We start from the raw sequence: 22,744 nt of genomic DNA, 5'->3' as shown, positions 1-22,744 counted from the left end.
CCTTGGCTCACGATTTAGGCAAAAATCCGATTGAATCAAGAGCATTTTCCTGGTCAATGTTTTCAAGAGTCTGAACTCTCTAGATCCAAGCGACTTTTTTTTCCAGTGCAGGAGACAATCTTAAAGTCTGACACAATGTAATGACACAACGGAGTTAACGTTACTGTCTGTTCCAATTCTGCCGTGCTAAGGAAGAACGCCGTATGAGCATTCAGGCGCTGACATATTTTTTCATTAAACAAATAATTTACCGGAAAAATTCTGAATATTTTCCCTCCAATTTTTCAGGCAATTTTGATCGCAATTAAATCTACAGTATCTGAAAATTCCAAAGAAAACTGCGCATAACTTTTCTCAAAATTACATGCTTCATTCGGGGAAATTTGGCAACTCTCGAATGTTCATACAGCCTTCTTCCTTAGCACGGCAGAATTGACATCGCATTCGGTCGGCCGGCTCTGGAAAAGACTTAACTTCACCTCCACTGAAACCGTGGAAATTGTGTAGATGCAAGCACGGTGGGGCTTATCTCAAAATGGAGATACGCCTTTTTGTGGAGGAAAATTTGGAATTTAAATTCAAATGGTCAACGATCCGCACTGTCCTGCTCATAACAATATTCAGATAACGTTCCAGAAAAATCGTTCCCTCGAAACAAAAAGCTGACCAGGAACTGTCTTCAAAATTGACCCACTCATTGCAATTTATGCTCGAATGCTAATAAATTCGTTTTGTGCAATGTTGTAAGTGTTATTCGCAAGTTATAGGTATGCACCTGTTTTTTTTTTTTTTTTTTTTTTTTTTTTTTTTTTTTTTTTGTATTATCGTGTAAAATATCGGTGGTAGTGTTGAGGCTTCTAATGGATCGTTAAGTATTTTCTTCGTAGTTTTGTCAAATATTTTGTGTACCAAAATGTATAAAATAGGCGAGGAGTAAATTTTTTGGATTCAGGTAATCCATTTTATTGAAACTCTCTGCCGAGTCATTGGAAACAAACATGGGCTCTTCCTTCAATTGCACTCTCTAAAATCAACAATTATCATAAATTATGATGAGCACAACGCCGTAGATTGTTAATGTTAATGAGGTCAGCATTGCATGTAATGTTTAAAGTGGTATATCACCACGTTCATAGAAAATGAACCACATCTTGCAATTAGGAGCTCCAATTTCAGGTTCAGCTATAAAAGCACATTCTTGCATAGGGGACCTTACCGCATGTATGCTGTTTTTAAAACGAGCCAGGAGTTGTGGTTTGTAATCGCAAAATGCAGTGGCCTATTTCAGTCTGAACATAAAACGGAGGAGGAGATTGCAAGAAGAATTGCAAAAGATTGGATTTAAAAACAGATGCAAAGATTTTTCATAAAAAACTGGATTTATAAAGCTGCGGAAAACTTGATGTGCCTAACTTCTGAGAATGTAGGGAATCTAAAGCAATCAAAAAACAAAGCGCTTTAATTTCCATTCTGATGATCAAATGTCTAGAAGTATCTCTGCTGTGTCTGACGAGGAATTTTGAAGTCGATGAATGAGAATACAGGATTTAAAATGTTCAAAATAATGAACAATTTTGAATTGTAGCTAGGTATTACAACGGATTTAGTTGGCATTTAAAGTTGTCCAAGATGAAGGATAGAACTAAAAAATTTGGCAACAGTCAAAGAAGAGTCTATTCAAACTTAATTAACCTATTTGGCGATCGGTATCAGAAACGGAGGGTCAGATGTCAAACCCCATTTGGCTATTATCGACGAATTTCTCTCCTCTCCTTTTTCTCTCTCTTTAATTCCTTCCTCTCTCTTTAAAAAACTCGGGGACATCTTTGCTGCCCCATTGCGGCGAAAACGCATAACAGAAATGAGAAACTTATGTAGAATAGTAGGTTTTTCTTGACTTATCAGTATTAGTTAATATTGCCAGCATGTCCTTGTAATATTACAAGTTTACAACTCAAACATCGTCAGACTGGGCATGATTGTTAGTGTGCGATTATGAACGTTGTTGCTGTGAATTTTTCTCATGAGGTTGCGATATGTTTTGTTATCACATAAGTTGTTGAGATGGTTTATTACTTTGATTCCAGCCTGTATTAGAAATTAACAATACTCTTCACTTCTTGAGTGTGCAGTATATACCTGCATTGGAAACAAGTTTTCTTGAGATATTCTTTTGACTAGAAGCGTCGTTTCTTGTCGACAAAATTTGGTTTTTTTTAGTTAAAAACGCTGTTTCGCCATCGTTATTTTTTTAGGTACTGAAACTTAACGATAGCAAAATGACGCTTTTTTAACTTAAAAAAATCTGATGTTGAGTCGAATCCACACAGATTTAATTTTGAAAAAAACCAAATTTTGTCTACAAGAAACGACGCTTTAAGTCTTAATAATATCTTTCAGAAAATTTTTTCCAGTGTGTGCCGTATTAAAGAGAAAAAATTATGGTGAGTTTTAGCACCATGTGCAATGCTTTCCTTCTCTGGTTCCTCCTATCCCCCCTCCCCTTTTATTTCCTTCTTTCCCTAGAGTTTCAACTAACACGCCATTTTTTAACTTTGCGGAACGATTTTCGTAGTTTCGGGTTGAAATAAATTTTACAAATCGCAGAGGTTATGATTGTTGCTTTAATGGAGTTAAACTAAATCTTGGGTATCAGCCTTTCAATACGCGCCAGCACTGTTTTAACCGAGGTTTTTAAACCTCGCAGGTAGATTGGTGCAAGGCTACATGCAATTGACTGTTATTTTCAGCTCCAACAAGCTTTTTTTGAAATCTTTGACTAGAAATTAATGAGAATGGTTTATCACGGGTACTTCGTATCTTATGATTTCAAGGTTAAGAATTTGCAATTGTCATTCTAACATTCAAATCGCCATCTCGTAGACGCTAGAAACTTCCATGATTTGTATTCGCGTTTACCAGCGCCGGGAAGAAACAATAAATTCTGAGCAACGCAAATGTGAATAATGCCAAAGCTGGTGTCTATGAAATTTCTAACGGGACGCGCCCTATCAAAAAGTGCCCAGTTATTTTATTCTTTTTTTATTCAATCAAAGCGGACATAACAAGATCGGAGCCTTCAACGAGGAGAAATAGCAAAATTATTAAAAAACTCATAAAATTTTATAAGACAACTCTTTAAAAAAAACTGTTAAAATGTTTGTTTTAGGAAAACTTTTTGGGGGTATTTTTAAGTAGAATTTACGAGATCTAAAATATATGCAAAAAATGGCTTGAAAAACCTCTGAAAATATCAAGTGTAGCTGATATTTTACTGTACTTTCAACTGGACTGCATTTTGCAGTTAGGAACTAGTTTAGAAACAACGTATGTTATCATTAGTCTCCCTATGCACATAAGTGTTTAACGCATCAGCCAGATTTTATAGTTCCTATCTGCAAAATTAAGTGTTTGCAAAAATTTTAAAAAAAATTTAAATGATAATTTGACTATGTTTTGCAATTTGGAAATAAAATTACTGGTTCATCTCTGAAAATACTCATGGGCATAGAGAATCTTATGGTACATACGTTGTCTCCAAACTGAAACAGAAATTATAGTTCCTAATTGCAAAATGCGGTCCAATTTGTTTCTTGTGAAGACATTCTTTACAAGAATTTCTTGAGGAGTCCCAATCTTACTCAGAGATAGCCGAAAAGGCTTTCCCTAAAACGAACATTTGAATCGTTGTTTTTTTTCAAAGAATCTTTGAAAAATGTTTTTCCATCTTGATCGCTGTAAGGAGCCCACGTTTGCCACAGAGCAACGAGGAAATATTTCTTCTCGGATTTGCGACCGGCCCAGCTGGTTTGTCATAGTAATGGGCGTGTTGAATTTCATTCTCTTGACCCAGTCCCGGTGAACTTGAACCAGTGAACGAGAAAACTATCGGCAAAACCGCGGCCCGACACTCGCGCAGTGTGACGTGTGACGTCACGCTGTCCGCGGAAACTCAACGAGTCCTCGTCCGGAGTCGATGATTTGCTCACCGGTTACCTTTGACGTAAGAACTAGGTTCCCTCGTTCAATTTTTCCTCTCTTGTGATCTGTCGATCGAGGCATCCGAAAGGAAATGATATTTGTATAAATGAATTTTCTTCCTCCAGCTGTACCTGCCCGGGAAAATGGAGATGTTGCATGTGCGAGGAATTTGCGATTTGACCATTGATTCTCATGCAAAAGTTCGCGAGAAACACGATGGTGCCACTGGTTTTCTCTGAAATCAACTCCCAAGCTCAAAAAAAGCTCAGGCCAAAATGGAGGGGATATCCCACGTCATCCTGAGAGTCCACCTTTACATCAAGACAAAGTCTCCATGCAAACATAGGGAGCAAATACATTAGCAGTGTTGCAGTGTTTTCAGTTTTGGAGTTCCCAAATAAAGTGGCAGCCCTGTCAATGTATTTGCTCCCTATCTTTGCATGGAGAGTTTGTTTTGATGTAGAGGTGGACTTTCAGGATAACGTAGGATATCCCCTCCATTTTGCCCTCAACTTAAGAGCTTTTTTTGAGCTTGGAAGTTAATTTTAGAGAAAACCAGTAGCACCATCGTGTTTCTCGCGAACTGTTACATAAGAACTAACAGTCAAATCGCAAATTCCTCACACGTGCAGCATCTTAATTACGCGTAAAAAATTTCATTTCCCATTTAAATTCGGTAATAGCTGATTTGTCTTGGTTATTTTCTGTTAAACGCGGTCCCATAGTCCTGCTATGCCACCCTAAAGGTTTCCAAAAGCCAATAATTTTATTTGTTCGTGGGATCTCACTGTGAAGCAGTGTTCGAAAGTAACTTTTGAGTTTCAGAAGCCGTGTGGCCCCATCAAGCTCGATTTTTAGGGGCTATTGAAGATTTTTTTAGGAGCCAAATTGACTTTTTGCCTATTAATCACGGCGTATTTAGTGAAAAGTTAGAATCCGGTGTCGTGCGTCGAAATTTAAAAAATCGCTCGACAGAAGAATTTAACTTTTTTCAAGGGGAGGGGGGCAATTTTTCGGGGCCAAATTGGCGCAGAATCCTCATTTTTTTGGCGCCACGGCCGATCTCTTTGGCGTGTTGGCACCTGTGAGTTTCGAACACTGCTGTGAAGAGAAAATTTGTCGCAAGAAAACTGGTCGGCGGCATCACCGACTTCTTTTGGGCGAAGCGATGACGACGTCATGAACTCTCGCTGCAATCGCGGGAGATGCCTATTGTGATATCCGTTTCAATGTCACGCACTTTATTCGTGAAGCACACTTGAGGCGCGGTGCCCGGCTTGAATGCGCGCGCAAGATAAACTTGAACTTGAACCAGAAAATCCGCTAAAGCTTCGTTCCCGCCGTTCGATTCGGTTTGACGTCACGTCTGACCAATGGGAAGCAACCTCCCTGCCCCAACTCAGTTTCGGCCTACACTTTCCTGGAAATTTTGTGATCTACCATCACAGAAGTTTAAAAAAATACAAAGACACATTGAGCTGTACAAGCGTCTTTGAAAGCAAGAATCAATTTTAGCAGCGATTTGTGGTCATTTTTGCTCACTTGCTTTACATGTGTGGAATTAGAGCCGATCAATAGCCATGAGTAAAGGGAACGAACTAGATTGAATTGAATTAAGCTTTTATTTTTCAATGAAAGTTCTAATTGAATATTGCTCAAATTTTTCGTGAAGTTTTGCTATATTTCGAGCTGGATTTCCTGAAATATATTGCTGAGCAGGTTTTTCTACAGAAAAATGGAAAGAATGCAATCTTTTAAATATTGCACCATAGTTTACGGAGTTCTTTTTTTCTTAAAATGTCATATGATTAACAAAACTTACGGCACAGTTAGATTATATTTTGCAATAAGGAACTACTATCTCTGGCTCTTCTGCAAAAGAACCTTACTGCATAGGGAAACCGATGCCATACATGTTTTTTCTAAAATGAGCCAGAAATAGTAGTTCCTTATTGCAAAAGATCCAGTTTATATAATGTTGAAGTGGCAGCAGGGAACCATTCATATAAAGGAGCAAATGAACTTTACTTACAGGTTACCAATTCCATTTAAGTGTAAAATATCTATTCAACTTACCCCTTTAAATACTAGCAAATGATCTGTAGAAAATCTGCAACTAAATCACAAATTCTTCACATAGAATCACTTCACAACATATTTCCCGAGATCGAAAGAAATATCACGTAACACTCTCCAACAAGGAGCATTTTAACCGCTAAAATATTATTAAATTTTTGTTAATCACGGATGTTAGCCAGTATGATCACACTATGTTATCAGGGATAATTTTTGTACAAAATGGTAAGGAAGGGCGCAATTTCGCTTTAAATGCCTCCAATTTAGAGTAAATTGCCTACTTACGCCGGAGTATGTAAAAACTCAACTGAATCCAGCGAATCCAACTTTTTCCAGCGCACATTTTCACCATTATCTCCATAAAATTTTAAGATTGAATGTTAGCATGGGATGATTTTTGAAGGAATTTGAGATATTGTAAGGAAAGTCGCAAGTTCACTTGCAATGCTTCCAGTTTAGAATAAATTGCCTACTTACGCCGGGAAATGCAAAAACTCAACTGAATGAACTATTTCTAGCACGTACTTTCACCATAATCTCCATACAATTTCAAGTTTAGATGTTAGCAGGGATAATGTTGTACAAAATTTTACATATTTTGAGGAAAGTCGCGAGTTCGCTTTAAATACTTATTTAAAATGAATGAATCCTATCTGAACTATTTCCAGCACGCATTTCACTATAATCTCCATACAATTTTAAATTTAGATGTTATCTGGGATAATTTTTCATAAAATTTTACATATTTTGAGGGAAGTTGCGAGATCGCTTTAAATACTTCCAATTTCGAACAAATCGCCCAGCTTAGCCAGAAAATTTAACACAAACTGATTGCGGTGGACGCACGGATCGCAAGACAGTATGTTGCAGTTTTTTAACAGCATATATCTCTTTGAGGGAAGATTGAATCAGTGGGAACGAAAACACACCAACTCAAAGAAATGAAAATCAAGACACACACAAAACTGCACAGTGGGTGAAAAAGTTAGCCTTAGAAAAATGTTTTTGGTGCCGAAGGACAAGCACTTAAGGGCACTTCAAAGGTAAAAGCTAGAACAGATGCGCTAACTCAATGACCTTAATGAAAATTGAATCAGTGAGAACGAAAACACACCAACTTGAACAAATGAAAATAATCAGGACACGCACAAAACTGCATAGTATGTGAAGAAGTTAGTTTAAGAAAAATATTTTTGCTGCCAACAGACAAGCACTTATGGACACTTTAAAGGTCCAAGTTGGAACAGATGCTCTAACTACAATGACCTTTGAGTGAATTAACTGTCTTTAGTGGAAATTGAGCATTTTCGAGTTACCGAGTTGGTCTTGGTGTGTTTTCGTTGTCACTGATTCAATTGACTGCCTTTAATGAAAATTGAGCATTTTCGAGTTATGGGGTTGGTGTGTTTTCGTTCTCACCGATTCAATTGACTGCCTTTAATGAAAATTGAGCATTTTCGAGTTATGGAGTTGGTGTGTTTTCGTTCTCACTGATTCAATTGACTGCCTTTAATGAAAATTGAGCATTTTCGAGCTATGGAATTGGTGTGTTTTTGTTCTCACTGATTCAATTGACTGCCTTTAATGAAAATTGAGCATTTTCGAGTTACGGAGTTGGTGTGTTTTCGTTCTCACTGATCCAATTGTGCTCGTATGAGCTTTTTTTCCTCTGTATCGAGATTTTCAGCTATATGCTGAATTTTTAACGCACGTTGGCCATAAACTCCAACATACAGAAAATATAACTAAAATCAACCAATCCCAGCTCGCACGTCCACCACAAATTTGCACAATTTTCCCGAGGGAATCCGCGAGAATCCCGCGGAGCCTGGCGTCGGAACTGCGCCATTTCGGCCCGACACGAGTAGTTGAACTTGAACCAGTGGCCGAAAAAACCGCACTCCAAACATCCGAAGCCGCGAACACTAACCTACATTAACAAGTGCTCATCTCCGTCGGGCCCAATATGGCGACCCAATTCCCGGGTCCGCGCGCCGCTGTTCCGCCCGTTCCAAGTTCACCACGCGCACTCCGGACCGAAAACCGCGGATTTGGGGGGGATTTCGAGGGGGACGATTTCCGAGAAGGATTTGCGCGAGCTTCCCGACTCTGACTGCCTTGCTCGCGCTTTTAGGTTTTGAGAACTTGGCGGCGTGACCTTGACTTCGGTGCCCGGTGTTGCCGAGCCGACACTTCCGCGGTCGCTTTTTTGCCCGCCCAGCTCAACGATTCATCGCCCGATGAGTCGCCCGATGGATTTATATGTCGTGCGTTGGATTTTTTAATAGCTTGTGACGTCATTACGGTGCGGCGTTGCCGATTTTACGTGTCTGAGACGGCTAAAAATGGAGGTTCCCCCGCCTGGCCGCGACGGCTAGGCGGTGTCGGTGGTGCGAAATTGGACGCGTTTCGTGTATGATGCGGTGTGGATTAGGCGGAATTTATGTGGGATTTGGCAACGCCGGGAGACGTGTTTCGCGAGTGGGGAGCGTCTCAAGGTCGCCACTTGGGAAATTGCAGTCGAAGAAGTTACGACCAACGTCGATGCCAAATTTTCAAGTTCGGAATTTTTGAATATTGTTTTTGCTCTTGGAGATCGAGAGGAAGTGTTTCCCTCTTTCGTGCTTCGAGCTGAAAAAAATCAGAATACAATCATTCACTGGAAATAAAATTAGCTTGGATCTGGAATCCAGACTCTATATGACGTTGGCAAGAAAAAATACTCTTGATTCAATTCGATTTTTTCTTGAATCGAGGAGCCGAGCCTGTTGATTTAGCCGGATTTCTTTTTGATTCAAGCGGAAAGTCCGATTGAATCAAGAGTATTCTTTCTTGTCAATGTTTTTAAAGAGTCTGGACTTCAGATTCACGAGACTTTTTTTTCCAGTGTTCTGAGAGCCAAAATTTGGTCAAATGTACGAGTGGTTTTGGTTTATCGTATATTTCAGCCAAATTTCATCGACAGAAATTAGTAATTCTTGTATGTAAATCTTGTAAAGCTTCTTATCAATCAATTGAAATTTTATTATGCTGAATATGCTGCTATCGAAATGCTGTTTAAAAGAGCAAAAACCCTCTTGAAAAATATGGACCGGAAATTCCCTTTGATTTTAGTGGGAATTCGTCTGGGCATGTAACGGTTTTAGCATTAATATTTATTTATTTATCTTAAATTTGATGTTTAAATATTGTCAAAGAAAGGGTGTAAAATCATAAGAGCATCGCGATACGCTAAAATTTCCTTCTCTAAGCGTTCTTCGAATGATAGAAGTACGCATTTGTACACTCCCGAAACCGAGAATACTCACTTTCCGGCGCGTGTGCTTAAATCGCCTTCAAAACGGCGAGTATGCAGCTTCACAACCCCCGAGTTAAAATAGTTATCTCTCATTACTTAAGGGGCACTGTGGAGAGAGTCCTGTTTCCAGGGTTGTCAGGACGCAAGGAATGGCGTTCCGCGACATGTTTTCTGACACGCACACACGCACAGATCCCAAAGAGCTCTCGTATTTAACCGTCCTAATAATTTTCAACTGGATCCGTTTTTGTCATTAACAACGGATATTACGCAACGACATTTTCTACGTTTCCAGACCGCAGGAAGAACAGTCGCCGGCGTTTGAATCTGTCATCTTTTGAATCTAGATCATTGTAAGCCTACATATTTTATTTCTAATTAGTAGTAGCTAGCACGACACTAGGAAAAAGTGGACTAATAGGTTTGTTTGAAGTCAAAAATTTCACATTCAAAATATTTTTACTTTTTGAATTTTGACAAGAAAACATGTGCGGCTGGTGATGCACAACCGTGTCATTCAACGCCGTTTCAATGTACACGCTCTGTCCAAACGCATAGATTCCGCGTTTACAATTTACGGAGATATCGCAAATCGAAAACCCCGGCGTATGACGTCATGCACCGCGGTAGTGTCAACCGTGGTTTTATCACCCGAAGAGACACACAGTTGTACTGGTGGCTCACAGTAATGATGGATGAAACCAATGTGGAAAAAATCATGGTATGCACACATGACGCGGTTGTGCATCTTGATTTGGCCAGGGCCGGATTAAGGGGGTGGCCACATGGGCCGCGGCCCATGGCGGCAAATATAAGGGGCGGCAAACATTTGCAATTTTTTTAAGTGTAGGTATAAAAAAAATCAGATTTAGACAAAAAAAAATTACGAACGAGAAAAGGCGACAAAATCTCTCATTTACTGAGAGTGTAGTAATTTCTAATTTTGTCGTCTCTTAGTGATACAAGAGACAGCACCTTCAGTTAGTCGAGTTAAGAGAGAAACCAAACACGCAATTTGGCCTGGAACGGCGCGACTTAGAGAGAAATGATAACGAAGACTTGAGATGAAAAGGAAAAGTCCTCGGTTCGGCGATCGGCATGAAACACATACGTGTATTAGCGCCTGCAAGACTGCACGAATACTTCTCGCATTGCACCGAACACAGTGCGGTCATTGCGGTCAGCGTGAAACGGATAGCGCCTACAAGAATGCATGAATACTTCACGCATTGCGCCAAACACAGTGCGGTCAGCGTGAAACGCATAGCGCCTACAAGACCTTCTGAATACTTCACGCTTTGCGCCAAACATGGAAGGCCTTGTCCACACAGAGATAGGTTTACGAAACTTAACTTTCGCGCAAAGTTCCGTGAGCTTTTGCTAGTAGTGTTGACAGGGCTTTTCCAAAAAATGTGTTCAACACGAGTAAATGCGTCTTATGCACCCCTTCCCCGCTGGCACGTTCACTTGATGGTTTCTATGGAGTTTCAAAACGAATGAGAAGGGGGCGGCAAGTAGGTAAATCCAGCCCTGGATTTGGCATCGACACTTTATGTGCTATAGGGTTGGCTGCTCTTTTGGCCCTTTAAGCTCTATTTTTCGACCTGTCCGTATTCCTCTTCTCACATGGGTAGGTACTCACAGGGTTGCCATAGAATTTTGAAATTAAAATTCCCTGACATTTTCCTGACACATTTAGGCGAAATTCCCTGACAATTGAAGATGTGACGGATGGTCAAGAAGCCGTGATTGAAAAAAGTTTTCAGGCAAAATTTGTTGTTCGAAACCTCAAATCCATTCTAGGAAGCAAATGAAGGTGTTTTCCTGGACATTTTCGTCATTTTCCCCGACATTTCAGGTTTTCCCTGACCGTGGCAACCCTGTACTCCAATACGATCACTCGATTTTCTTTTCGACTGTTTTGTCTATCAATTTGAAGAATCAGGCGGCGGTGCGAAAAAGCGGCAACATGACGGACGGCGAGCACGTCTCGTTGTCGGCGTGGTCATGGGTGCAGCTCGCGGCGGAGACCAACGACGCGACGACGGATGCGCCGCGCCATTATCGCGTCGAGTCAAGTTTATGATCGCGCAATCTGCGTCCGTCTACGTCTCCTCATGTGCAGCCAACTCGTGCTCTCTCGCTCGCCGACCCACTGCAGTTCACCGCCACAGCCGCAACGAGCTCCAAAGAACACGCTGCCATGGAATCATTCCGCCCAGTGGCATGGCGTGCTGTCCGATATATCGATTCGTCGCTTGACTGACATAAGGGCGTAACTAGACTGAGAGATGAGCCCGGAGAAGCGTTGAGTTAAATGGGCGGCAAGGTTCATCACGAAGTTTAGTTAACAGTGTTCGAAACTCACCTTTGAGTTTTAGGAGCTAAATGGCGCATCAAGCCCGATTTTTAGGCGCCATTGAAGATTTTTTAGGGGCCAAATTGACTTTTTGCCTTCATATTTAAATAAAAGACAACTAATTTAAATAAGTTCAAGGAAACTCTACATATTTTGCTCTATTACCTGATTTTTTTGGCGATTTCAAGGGTCGGCAACGCTGTAATACATTTAAATCATGGAAATTGACAATTTGGCGATAAAAACCAGTCCTGGTTTACTTCATCGGCACAATAGACATCACTGGAATCAAGTTAAGGTGTATGAGAAACAATCGAAGCCTCATTGAATGTCGCACGCGACGGATAACGAACGAATTTCATTATAACGCCTGGATGCAACTATTCGAGCTCCACGGATGTCCGCGTTGCATACTTACCGAATTGAAGGCGCTTTGCAGACACTAATCGTCTCACCATTGGCTATACCTCAACGAGCCGTCAAAATGTCAATAGCTGAATTCAGTCTCTGAAACGGCGGGCGGCTTTCAAGTTAAACATTATCATCACATGCAACTTTGACTGGGTTCAGAAAAATAAAGGGAGCACTGGAAAAAAAACACATCGGATCTAGAGTCCACACTCTTGAAAACATTGACAAGAAAAAATACTCTTGATTCAATCTGAGAATCTCTGAGATTTTTACTTGAATCAAAACGAAATCCGCTTAAATTTAGAGGCTTGGTTCTTGATTTAAGGTAAATTCAAGCGAAAAGTCCGATTGAATCAAGAGTACTTTTTCTTGTCGATGTTTTCAAGAGTCTGGACTCTAGATCCAATGTGTTTTTTTGCCAGTGAGGATTGAGTTATTTGAGCTTTTGCACTTGAATCGTCACATAATTTCTCTCGTTAAAAACTGAAAGCCAAATACAAATCCTTAATCAGCAATTCAAGAACTTAACGTCCTTTTACAGAATTTATGTCCAATGGAAATTTTATTTCATTCTAATTCAGGACGAGCTCTCCTTGCCATACTCATTCCAATTTCTCCTCTTTTCGATACAACTTTGGAGCGCCTAATGAAGAGCACACAATTGCAAGTGCGGACCGCATAATTATCGGCACTTTGAACCGCAAGCCATGTTCGCTGCCATGGATGCTTCCGTGAACCCTCCTGCTCTCATTCCAGACATCTTCCTGGAAAACTTAGGTCCGGTAAAGGCTCATTTAACAACTCTACTCTTACTACATTGAGCTTCTGGACAGAGCACGAATAGGGATTTGGTCAATGCAACCCAAAGATTTGTTCCATGTAACGCAATGGAAAACCAACCAACAAATATTAAAACCCTACGTTCAAAGGTTTTCTTTGTTTTTCAATATAATGTCGTGGTTTAGTGAGCACTGGAAAAAAAAAAACACATTGGATCAAGAGTCCAGACTTTTGGAAACATTGACAGGAAAAAGGACTCTTGATTCAATCAGATTTAAGCTTAAATCAAAAGGAAATCCGCTCAAATTAAGAGGCTTGGTTCTTGATTTAAGCTTAAATCTGATTGAATCAAGAGTATTTTTTCTCGTCGATGTTTTTAAGAGTCTGGAATCTAGATCCAATGTGTTTTTTTTTTCCAGTATATAATGTCGTGCTTTAGTGATTGAAGAATTTCAAAGTAGAAGTATCATCGGGTTGCTGGCCCTCAGCGGTTTCATGTCATGAAAGATATGGAAAATTTTCGCCCGCATTCGAGGGAAATGTCGACCAACAACCTCGGTTCGGTGATTAACCAGCAAACCAGCGAGGTCACAATACCTGATGCCTGATGACGCCTTAATTGTCAAATTTCCTTCTTTGAATCTCGTGCGGTGTAATTGAAGAGTGGTGGTTTAAAATCTGGTAAGCGCGTTAGGTATTCCCCAAATTTTGCGTAAATTAACCTGAATACCCTCACTTAACGGACTTCTAGTCTGAAAATTTGTCGCTCTCGAAAAAGAGAGCAATTTCAACACAAAAGTTTGGTTAATCCAGGAAGTAAAACTCAAATTAACCCTAGCCCTCTGTTGACAATTTCAAAAGATAATGTCAGCCAGTTTTCTTGGAGAAATTGGATGAAAACCGAATGGTGAATACGGATAATCGCAATCAGAGGAATGCATTTTTCCAGTCTCTTAATTGTTTTCTGCGCTAAATTCATCGCAAACTGTACCAAAATGAATATCAAATTTATATTTCACTTCTTAATCGTTGTGACTAGGATATAGTCAATAGTGATACCTAAGTGAAAGAAACACTTGCATAATATTTAGCGCCCACCGAATTCTGGGTTTCAATTCTTCGATTTTCCCAAGTTGTAACGATATTTAAGCTGATGGTTTGTCCCGATGTATTTGCGGGGTTGCAGGATTCTTGAACCACACCTTCGATAGTATATCGAAAAGGTATTCAGAGGCAGCAGTGAGACGTGGTAAATCTGTTCTGCCGTCTCAAGGAAAAACGCTGTTTGAGTCTTCAGACGTTGCCAAATTTCTTTGGATAAAATACGGATCTATCGGGAACGTTGAGAATGTTTTTCTTCCAATTTTTCAGGAAATTTTGTTCGAAATTTAATCTACAGTGTCTAGCATCAGGAAAAACTGGAAAATATAAGGAATTTTGGCCGATCAGGAAAATCGGAAAAATCGCACGTTTTATCAGTAATTTTTCCTACGCGAATCTCCTCAGCGGAGAAGTCTTACTGCTTTTTGCCTACCGTGCCAGGAGTCGTCGCGCCGTCTTTGTTGAAAAGTCAGGAAAATATCAGGAATTTTCAAAATGAAAAATCAGGAATTTTTTATAAAATATCAGGAAAAATCAGGAAAATATCAGGATTTTTCAAAATTAAGAAGTACCAGACACCCTGATCTAAAGTATCTGAACATTTCAATGAAAAATATCCACAATTTTTTTCCAAAATAACTTTTGTACTGAAGAAATCTGGCAACATTCGAATGTTCATACGTGGTTTCATTTTGGCGCGGGAGTATCGCAAGGTGGACAAGCGGGGGAGGAGGGTATTAATGTGGCGTATGGTTCGGAACGGTACGAAATCAATTGTTCACAAGCCGTACGCGAAGGACTCTCTCGTTAGCGATTTTCCATGCGATTTTGCCCCCCCCCCCCCTCTTTCTGGTTTTATTTTTATTGTTTTTGTCGGCTCTACCAGCTGATTCAGGGTTGATCGCCTGAGTGCTCTTTCGCAACACTGACGTCTGTCCCTGCAAATACCTTTCACTGTACTCAGCTCGGGGAAAATTTTGAACATGCGTGAAACAAATAGTTTCGGTGCGCACTTGATCCAACAATTATCGCCCATTAACTATTCTATCGGTTTTTGCGTTATTTTTACTTGCAAAAGGAGAATAATGCCATGGATTTTAGTTGAAAAATCCTTTGAAAGGACAACGAAATCGTCAGCTTCACGGTGTTAATTTATTGTAACTGAATACTTCAGTCTCTCTCCAACTAGGTTCTGCGTAGGAAAACTGGTGTAATTTGCCTTGTCACAGTAAAATTACCATGAAAAGTCATATACTCACTAAAAACTCAGCTCACTGAGATTAACAATTATCTACTGCGCAAATACATACTAGTTTCCCTTCGTAGACAACTGTTGATGGATCGTAATTCGTAGGATCTCAAATCTTCCCCCTTCCACCTCCTGTCTACCAACGCATCGCACTTGCACTGGAACAGTGTTGAAAAAGTTACAAAGACCTCAAAGGTAATGGGTGACAATAAAATCAAAATCCTCTATGACCTGAATTAATTTTGGAACTCAGATTCTGGGAGATACTAATCTATTTCGTAGCTCTCACAAAAAACATAGAATACCAATTTTTCTTTCTTTTTTTTCAAAATTTCAAATTCTTAGCAATAATTTACTACGAAAAAACCTAATGAAAAAAATCATCCCCAGAAGAAAGATTCAATTTTTAAAACCCTAAAAACACGTTGATACGAATTCGTAAAACGATGCCAGAGGGTTAACTTGACCCATCTAAAAATAAACCAGCAATCTAGTAAAAAAAAAAAAAAAAAAAAAAAAAAAAAAAAAAAAATACCTGACTAAAGCGGATTCCTAGTTGGTTTATTTAAAAGAATGTCGAAAAGCTCTGATTGAGCTTCTTCTTAGTTCATCATGAATCATTTCACAACGTTATGCATATATCTTCGAATCCTGCATGAACATACCTGTTCAAAGGTTTTATGATTAAAAGTTGCTTATGTTTTTCTCTCTTTCACACCCCTATCCCCCATTTTGACCCCTGCGCTCTTTCTATTATGTTGAAAAAAATAAACTTTTTTCTTGACTCCCGTAACGTCTGCTTTGCACGCAGATCGGCTGAAATGAAAGTGATCAATCGTAAGTTGATTTAGTCTCGAGTGCCTCCTGTAATTTTTTTTTTTTTTTTAATCCTTTTATTTGAGATGTGTCTTTGAGCACGTCAAGTGGTCGCCGGAGAAAGAACTATCTTTTCGGAGCACAAGGTTATCTCCCCGATAACGACTGCTTGCAACACAAATCTGGAAGCTCCAACTTCTTACCTTTCCATTTTGAATGCTCAACTTACATCGCAGCAGTCATCGTGAATTCTCTCGAATGAGAATGGACGATCGACCTTCGCAAGTGCATACCTTTGTCGATTCATTGCAATATTCAAATTTTGCCGTCAGAACATTTATTTTCTATGTAAACAAGCTGTTAACTTCAATTTTTTTCTCAACGTAAGAAATTGCGCATCCATCAACCATGCTGCGTAAATATTATATAATTTGTTCACCATTTTTCGTAAAAACATTCGGAATATAAAACTTACGTTATTAGCTCTCTCCAGGGTATTCACAATTGAACGCACTTATGCTGAAATAACTGTGTGAAAATTAATAATATAAAAAGCATAACTATACCCTGTGCACGCAATTTGTACGCACATACGTCTTGTATATTTCATACATTTTCCCATAGCATAGGTTCTTTTGGCACACATAAATCCAATTTTACTGTTGTGCCCTGGTGTAACTGCAAGACTAGTTTTAACTGGTTCGAAATTATTTTACTTCGTGGCCGGATAATTTAATTTGAGTTCCCTAAAGAGAAAACCTGAAAAGATTTAATTATCATTTTCAAATCTCTCCTAATTTACAATTTAGGAAAACATGTATTTATTTAATTTTTGTAAAATTTCGAAAGATCTTCTTGTCTTTTGTTTTAATTTTAGCTGTTCGAATGGAAGCAAACTTGAGTATTTTTCTCTTTTTTCTCTGGCGTTTAAATTCTAAAGGAAATACTTTACAAACAAAAGTATTTCCTTATTGGAGGAGCCTGTCGCAAAGCAGACTGCCTCTCAGTTCACGAGTCAGTGAAAACACTTGAATTCGAAAGTGGACGATTAACAAAAATACCCCTCCGTTCGGTCGGTAAAGGAAAGTTCCACCATGCAAAACTATCACGAGGCCCCAGCTACGCAACGGTGGGGCCACTATAAGGGTGCGATTCATACGATGATAGTTTTCAAACGCGGGAAAGTTGATCTTTCGTTCTTATCACCATTAAATTAATTCTTTTACTTACGAGGCGCAAGCTATACGTTCGAAATAACGGAGAAGAGGATTTCACTGTATTATTTTGCTTATCAGTGTCATACACTGAATAAAAGTATGATTTGAGGCACAGTGATATGAGTGTGGTAATCACGAACAAACTATGGTAGAAAATTTTGTAACTCTAAGCAAATCCACCAAAAGTAAGGTAATTGCTTCATTTTTTCACTCAAGCACGAAGAGTAGAGCTATGCAAAGGTATTTATTAAAACTACGTTTTTGAATGCCTCAAAACTTCAGCTAGTCATAGCTCCGGTTTTTTATGTCATTTCAATGCATTTTTCACCCAGAAATGCGGTGATGTGGAGCACTCTTTCACGCTCTAATAGGAAAATCTCAATTTCAAAATTCGATTGACTGCACTGAGAAATAAAAGTATGGTTTGAGTGCGACAGTGACATGAGTATGGTAATTACCATCAGACTTTATGGTAGCAAAACCGTAACTCTCATTATATTCACTAAGAGTATGTTAAATTCCAACAGATGTCTGGCCATCTTTACCCTACAGTAGCAATATGTCAAAAATCAAGTAGACTCATGATAGAATGGTATGGTTTCGGGATTTGACCATATTTCTGGTAAAATTTCCTACGGGTTTTCTCATTGTGGGGTACGTTTTCCTGCGAGTGGTTTCGGTCGAATTTTGGAAACATTGATTCATTGCCATTAAAATTGGACTTCATTTTGCTATTAGGAACTACAATTTCTAGCTCATGCATGAAGACACGTTTGTGCATAGGGAAAATAATGCTACATATGTCCTTTCCAAACCGAACCAGAAATTGTAGATCATTTTGCAAAATATAGTCCAATAATTATTCGTACCTCAAAAGCGCAAGGAAGATATTGAATGATTGTCGACAGTTATTCGGAGGGGAAAATTTGACCTGCGGAGGTCGTGGAAAGGGAGTTAGAGGGCATGACGTCACAAAGGGACTCCAAGGGTGGGGTGGGGGTGGGGGAGTTGACACGAGTCGTGAGACTTAAAAATAGTCGCCCAACTTAGGAACTGGGAGCTCCCAAGTCAAGAAACTGCGTTGCATTTTGCACTTTTAGTCCAATGTTGCCAACTGCACCTTCACCCACGCGTCGAGGGAGTGAAGATTTCGACGTGCATGCCGCCGCACGAAGGAAACTACGTCCAGGAACTAACACTCCAATCGGTATTGACTCTCCACGAAATTCTGTGACGTTCCCCTTTCTAAAAATGAAATTTTTCGGGGACTATGGTTCTTTATTTCATAATTTTTTAGACGGAGGTACTCTACTTCATCTCAGGATTGTAAAGTTACTTCACAAAAAATGTCAATTTAGAAATTGATTTTCTTCTGTTAAGTTATGGGTGTGCAATCCTTGTCCAAAATTCTCAAAAGATTAATTTTTGCGAGTGATCACATTAAAAATAAGTGAATTTTTAAGTAGAAAAGCCTTGTGGTTTTCTGGTAAAAATTTAATCGACTTCTGGACTACACGCTAAGCAGAAATAAGGACCCAAGCCACGTCAGCTATTGTCAAATTTACTCGAGCTATTTAATTTTTTGCATGAAATCAGTCGTGCGGATCTATGTGCAGACAGTCAATTTTTTCCATTGTACGCAGCAAATCCCGTAAAATTTTCAAAGGAATCTGCACAAACGTTCTTTCGCACAAAATGAAATTGCCTGATTAAATTTGGCAATAGCTGATGTGGCTCGACTTATTTCTGTTCAACGCGGTCCAAGCGAAAGTTTTTCTCCGTTGGGATGAGATTACATCCTTTCGTGTAGGAAACTACGATTTCAGGTCCACTGGAAAAAAAAACACATTGGAAAAATTTCCTTAACTTTTTTCAAAAACTTAAACCACGTTTTTCTTGAATCTACACACATATTGTCCCGGAACTTCAGAACTCATATCTCCCTCAATTTGTGAGCTCTAAGGGTCAAACTTATCAAGATTCTCTACTAATGAGACAAACGGAGCCAACACGATATGAAAATAGAGCAGAGAAAAGAACACGCGTTGACGACGGCGCAGAGATACAACTATTCGTGCTTGATGGATATCCGTGTTGCGTCTGCAAAATTGAAGGCGTGATAGTGCGAGGCGTGAACTCGCAATCCTCCGATCTGAGCTCGCTTTCATTTGCAAGAAAGTTTAAAAAGAAAGGCCGGGTTTCATACTATCTTCGGCTGTGTTGCTAACATAGCCCTTGAGGGTACACTGGAAAAAACACATTGGATCTAGAGTCCAGACTCTCGAAAATATCGATAAGAAAAAAATCTATCACTAAGTACCCGTTCCCCCAGATCTCTAAACACTGGGGAAAAAAAACACATTAGATCTAGAGTCCAGACTCTTGAAAACATTGACAAGGAAAAATGACTCTTGATTCAATTAGATTTAAGCTTATAAATCAAAAGGAAATCCGCTAAAATTACGAGGCTTGGTTCTTGATTTAAGCTTAAATCTGATTGAATCAAGAGTATTTTATCTTGTCGATGTTTTCAAGAGTATGGACTCTAGATCCAATGTGTTTTTTTCCAGTGTCTCGCGAAAATCCTTGTCACCTCCGTTGCTTTTATTCGTGGTAATAATGAATGAGGGCATGTGACATGGATATAGAATTATGTTTCGATGGTTTAAATTGATAGTTATCAGTAAAAGGGTCGTAACTGACTAATTTTATTTTGTTGAAAATTTGAAAAGACCGAAAATTCGAAAACAAGAAAAAGGACTTTTGATTCAATGAGACTTAAACTTAAATCAAAAGGAAATCCGCTCAAATTACGAGGCTTGGTTCTTGATTTAAGCTTAAATCTGATTGAATCAAGAGTATTTTATCTTGTCGATGTTTTCAAGAGTCTGGACTCTAGATCCAAAGTGTTTTTTTTTCCAGTGGGTCTCTTACAAAGTATGAATTCTGTCGCGAAGTTTGGCAACTGTTTTTTGCACACTTTCCCACGAGGCGCGAGCTTTTCCTCCAGCTTTGAGTGGGACGTAGCACTCCCCGCTCCTTCGCCTCCCTTGACAACCTGCATCCTCGCGCAGGGGTGACTTCTCCATCGTTGCCAAATTTCTGTTTAAATCATGGAAACTTTCATTAGTGCCTAGAGGAAAGCATTTTCCCTTTGCTTCAAAATTGATAACCCTGGACTTTCTGCAGCCCACTCGCCCACGAGCTCCCTGTCCGTAAATCTGAAGCCACGTGATCGGAGTCCGAACAAATCCCCGTCAGAACGGGGTGTCACAATTCCCGTGTTCGAATAGCTGTAATCAAAACACAGACTAATACCCATCAAAGCGTGATATTAATGATGGCTCAGCGATATCCGTCACTGCGCAGTTAACTTCAGGGGAGACGAACGTTTCCCCGGTGAAATCTTCTGGTTTACGAGCGATGGACCAAGACTACTACAAATGTGTATCTCGGGGATTTCTGTCGGAGAGAAACGGTCGATTTCAATAAAAACCCCTTGAAATTTGTGAAATTCACAGAGTTTTTTCCTTGTCAGAGTTTGCAGAGTGTCTAGCATCAGGAAAAACCGGAGAAACCGGAAAATATCAGGAATTTTGGCCGATCAGGAAAATATCAGAAAAATCGGAAAAATCGGACGTTTTATATCAGGAATTTTTCTTACGTGAATCTCCTCAGCGGAGAAAGTCTTACTGCGTTTTGCCTACCGTGCCAGGAGTCGTGAAAAATCAGGAAAATATCAGGATATTTCAAAATGAAAATATCAGGAATTTTCAAAATGAAAAAAAATCAGAAATTTTTTATAAAATATCAGGAAGAATCAGGAAAATATAAGAATTTTTCAAAATTAAAAAAAAAGTAGACAACTTGGTTTGTCTTCTTAAATAACAACTTAATTGACACGAAACGATAATACAAACTAAACAACTTGAAATGGGTGAAGGCCGGGGAAAAAAGTAAAAACTGGGACGTTTGCAACTATTGGAAGCGCATTTTGAACCGGAAATAAAAAAGAAAAATTGAACAGAATCTCAAATTTACTGAGCCTCGCCACTTAGTCCCATTTTAAGTAGTTTATTTTGTATTTGTCCACTTGTCTAGTGGCTCGTACTTGGTACAGCTTTTTTTTTGAATTATAAATCAATTTAATTTTTATATGAATGAATGAGTTCAATATCTTTCGACGTTACGAGACAGTGGACTAATGTTTGTATGTTTGTTGCCTGTTACAGCCCAGATTGAAATAATCCCGTGTAAGGTGTGCGGCGACAAAAGCAGCGGAGTTCACTATGGAGTGATCACTTGCGAAGGCTGCAAGGGTTTTTTTCGGCGGAGCCAAAGCTCCCTCGTCAACTACCAATGTCCGCGCAACAAGAACTGCGTCGTCGATAGAGTCAATCGCAACCGATGTCAGTACTGTCGCCTTCAGAAATGTCTTCGGCTGGGCATGTCCCGAGATGGTGAGTCCCCACATTCCTCTTATTATTATTATTAGAGTACCTATATTGAGAGAGTATGGCCACTGAGGTTACCACCTCTGATTGGCTCAGCCATCTTAGGCTAAATGGAGCCCCTAGGACCCAAAAATGGCGGACGCCATAAATTAATGTAATGCAAAATGACTCAAAATGTAGTTTTCTTTGCTTATCGTGACGAGAAATTTACTCAACTGCACTATTGCGACTTCTTTACATATTTTTAAGGCTAATCGTGTGCAATTTTTGAGAAAAATTATCTTAGATGTAGTAAGGTTGGCAGCAAGTGCGGTCGGTGATAACCGTCAAAAGTTGGCAATGACCCCCCTCCCATCCACAAAAACCAAAACAAAGCACCGCCATTTTTGGGTCCTAAGCCTCTCCATGGGGCCCAGTGGCCATACTCTCTCAATATAGGTACTCTAATTATTATCATTATGGCCTGGTTACACGCTCAAATTTCCGTCAAATTCCGATCAAAATGATGACCAAGATGGCGGTCGAGGGTTATCTAGATTGATGAGTGTTAATTGAAACAGCGTGTTGATTGAAATAAGCATGAAATAAGCACGTATTGTGGAAATCAGATGAAGGATGAGCCCCGCAGTTCCATCATCTACCATCAAATTTTTGCAGGCCGCAGAAATTTGATGGTAGATGGTACGCACCAGTCACCATTTGATCGGAAACTGATGGAAATTTGAGCGTGTAACCAGCACATTAGGCACTCCTTACGGTGATTCTGTGTGGTCTAGGGACGAGATTCCTCACCAGGTAGCGCTGCCTCTCGCTCCATGAGTTATCACAAGTTCCATGAAGAGTCCCTTAATACTGAGAGTTAAGACAATGTGAATCCATTTCTGATTGGTTACCGTATTTTAGGCCTCCACAATGTCACAAACGGGGATGAAGATTACATTTTCACCAATTGCAAGTATAATCTGGAATGGACCGAGGAATGAACGGTTCGATAAGGCACAA

At 39.6% G+C, this 22,744-nt stretch overlaps 1 protein-coding gene and 1 long non-coding RNA gene across 4 annotated transcripts in view; one reads left to right on the top strand and one right to left on the bottom strand.

Moving 5' to 3' along the window:
• Positions 1-8,617, bottom strand: part of LOC109044675 (uncharacterized) — a 56,309-nt gene extending 47,692 nt beyond the window's left edge. The window contains exons 1-2 of the long non-coding RNA XR_011900667.1: positions 7,621-8,617; positions 6,058-6,947 (exon numbers count right to left, since the gene is read on the bottom strand). This is a non-coding gene — a long non-coding RNA (uncharacterized lncRNA). The remainder of the gene's footprint in view (positions 1-6,057; positions 6,948-7,620) is intronic.
• Hr3 (nuclear hormone receptor 3 ROR-beta) overlaps positions 1-22,744 on the top strand; it is a 72,273-nt gene that overhangs the window by 6,920 nt on the left and 42,609 nt on the right. For all 3 annotated transcript variants that reach the window (XM_072305387.1, XM_072305386.1, XM_072305388.1), the window contains exon 2: positions 21,521-21,748. In XM_072305387.1, the coding sequence (XP_072161488.1) occupies positions 21,521-21,748 (228 nt within the window). The remainder of the gene's footprint in view (positions 1-21,520; positions 21,749-22,744) is intronic.

Source organism: Bemisia tabaci, chromosome 10 (genome assembly GCF_918797505.1).
Source record: "Bemisia tabaci chromosome 10, PGI_BMITA_v3".
NCBI lineage: Eukaryota > Metazoa > Arthropoda > Insecta > Hemiptera > Aleyrodidae > Bemisia > Bemisia tabaci.
Note: the sequence above shows the minus strand (reverse complement) of the source record. Positions and strands in the feature narration are given on the sequence as shown.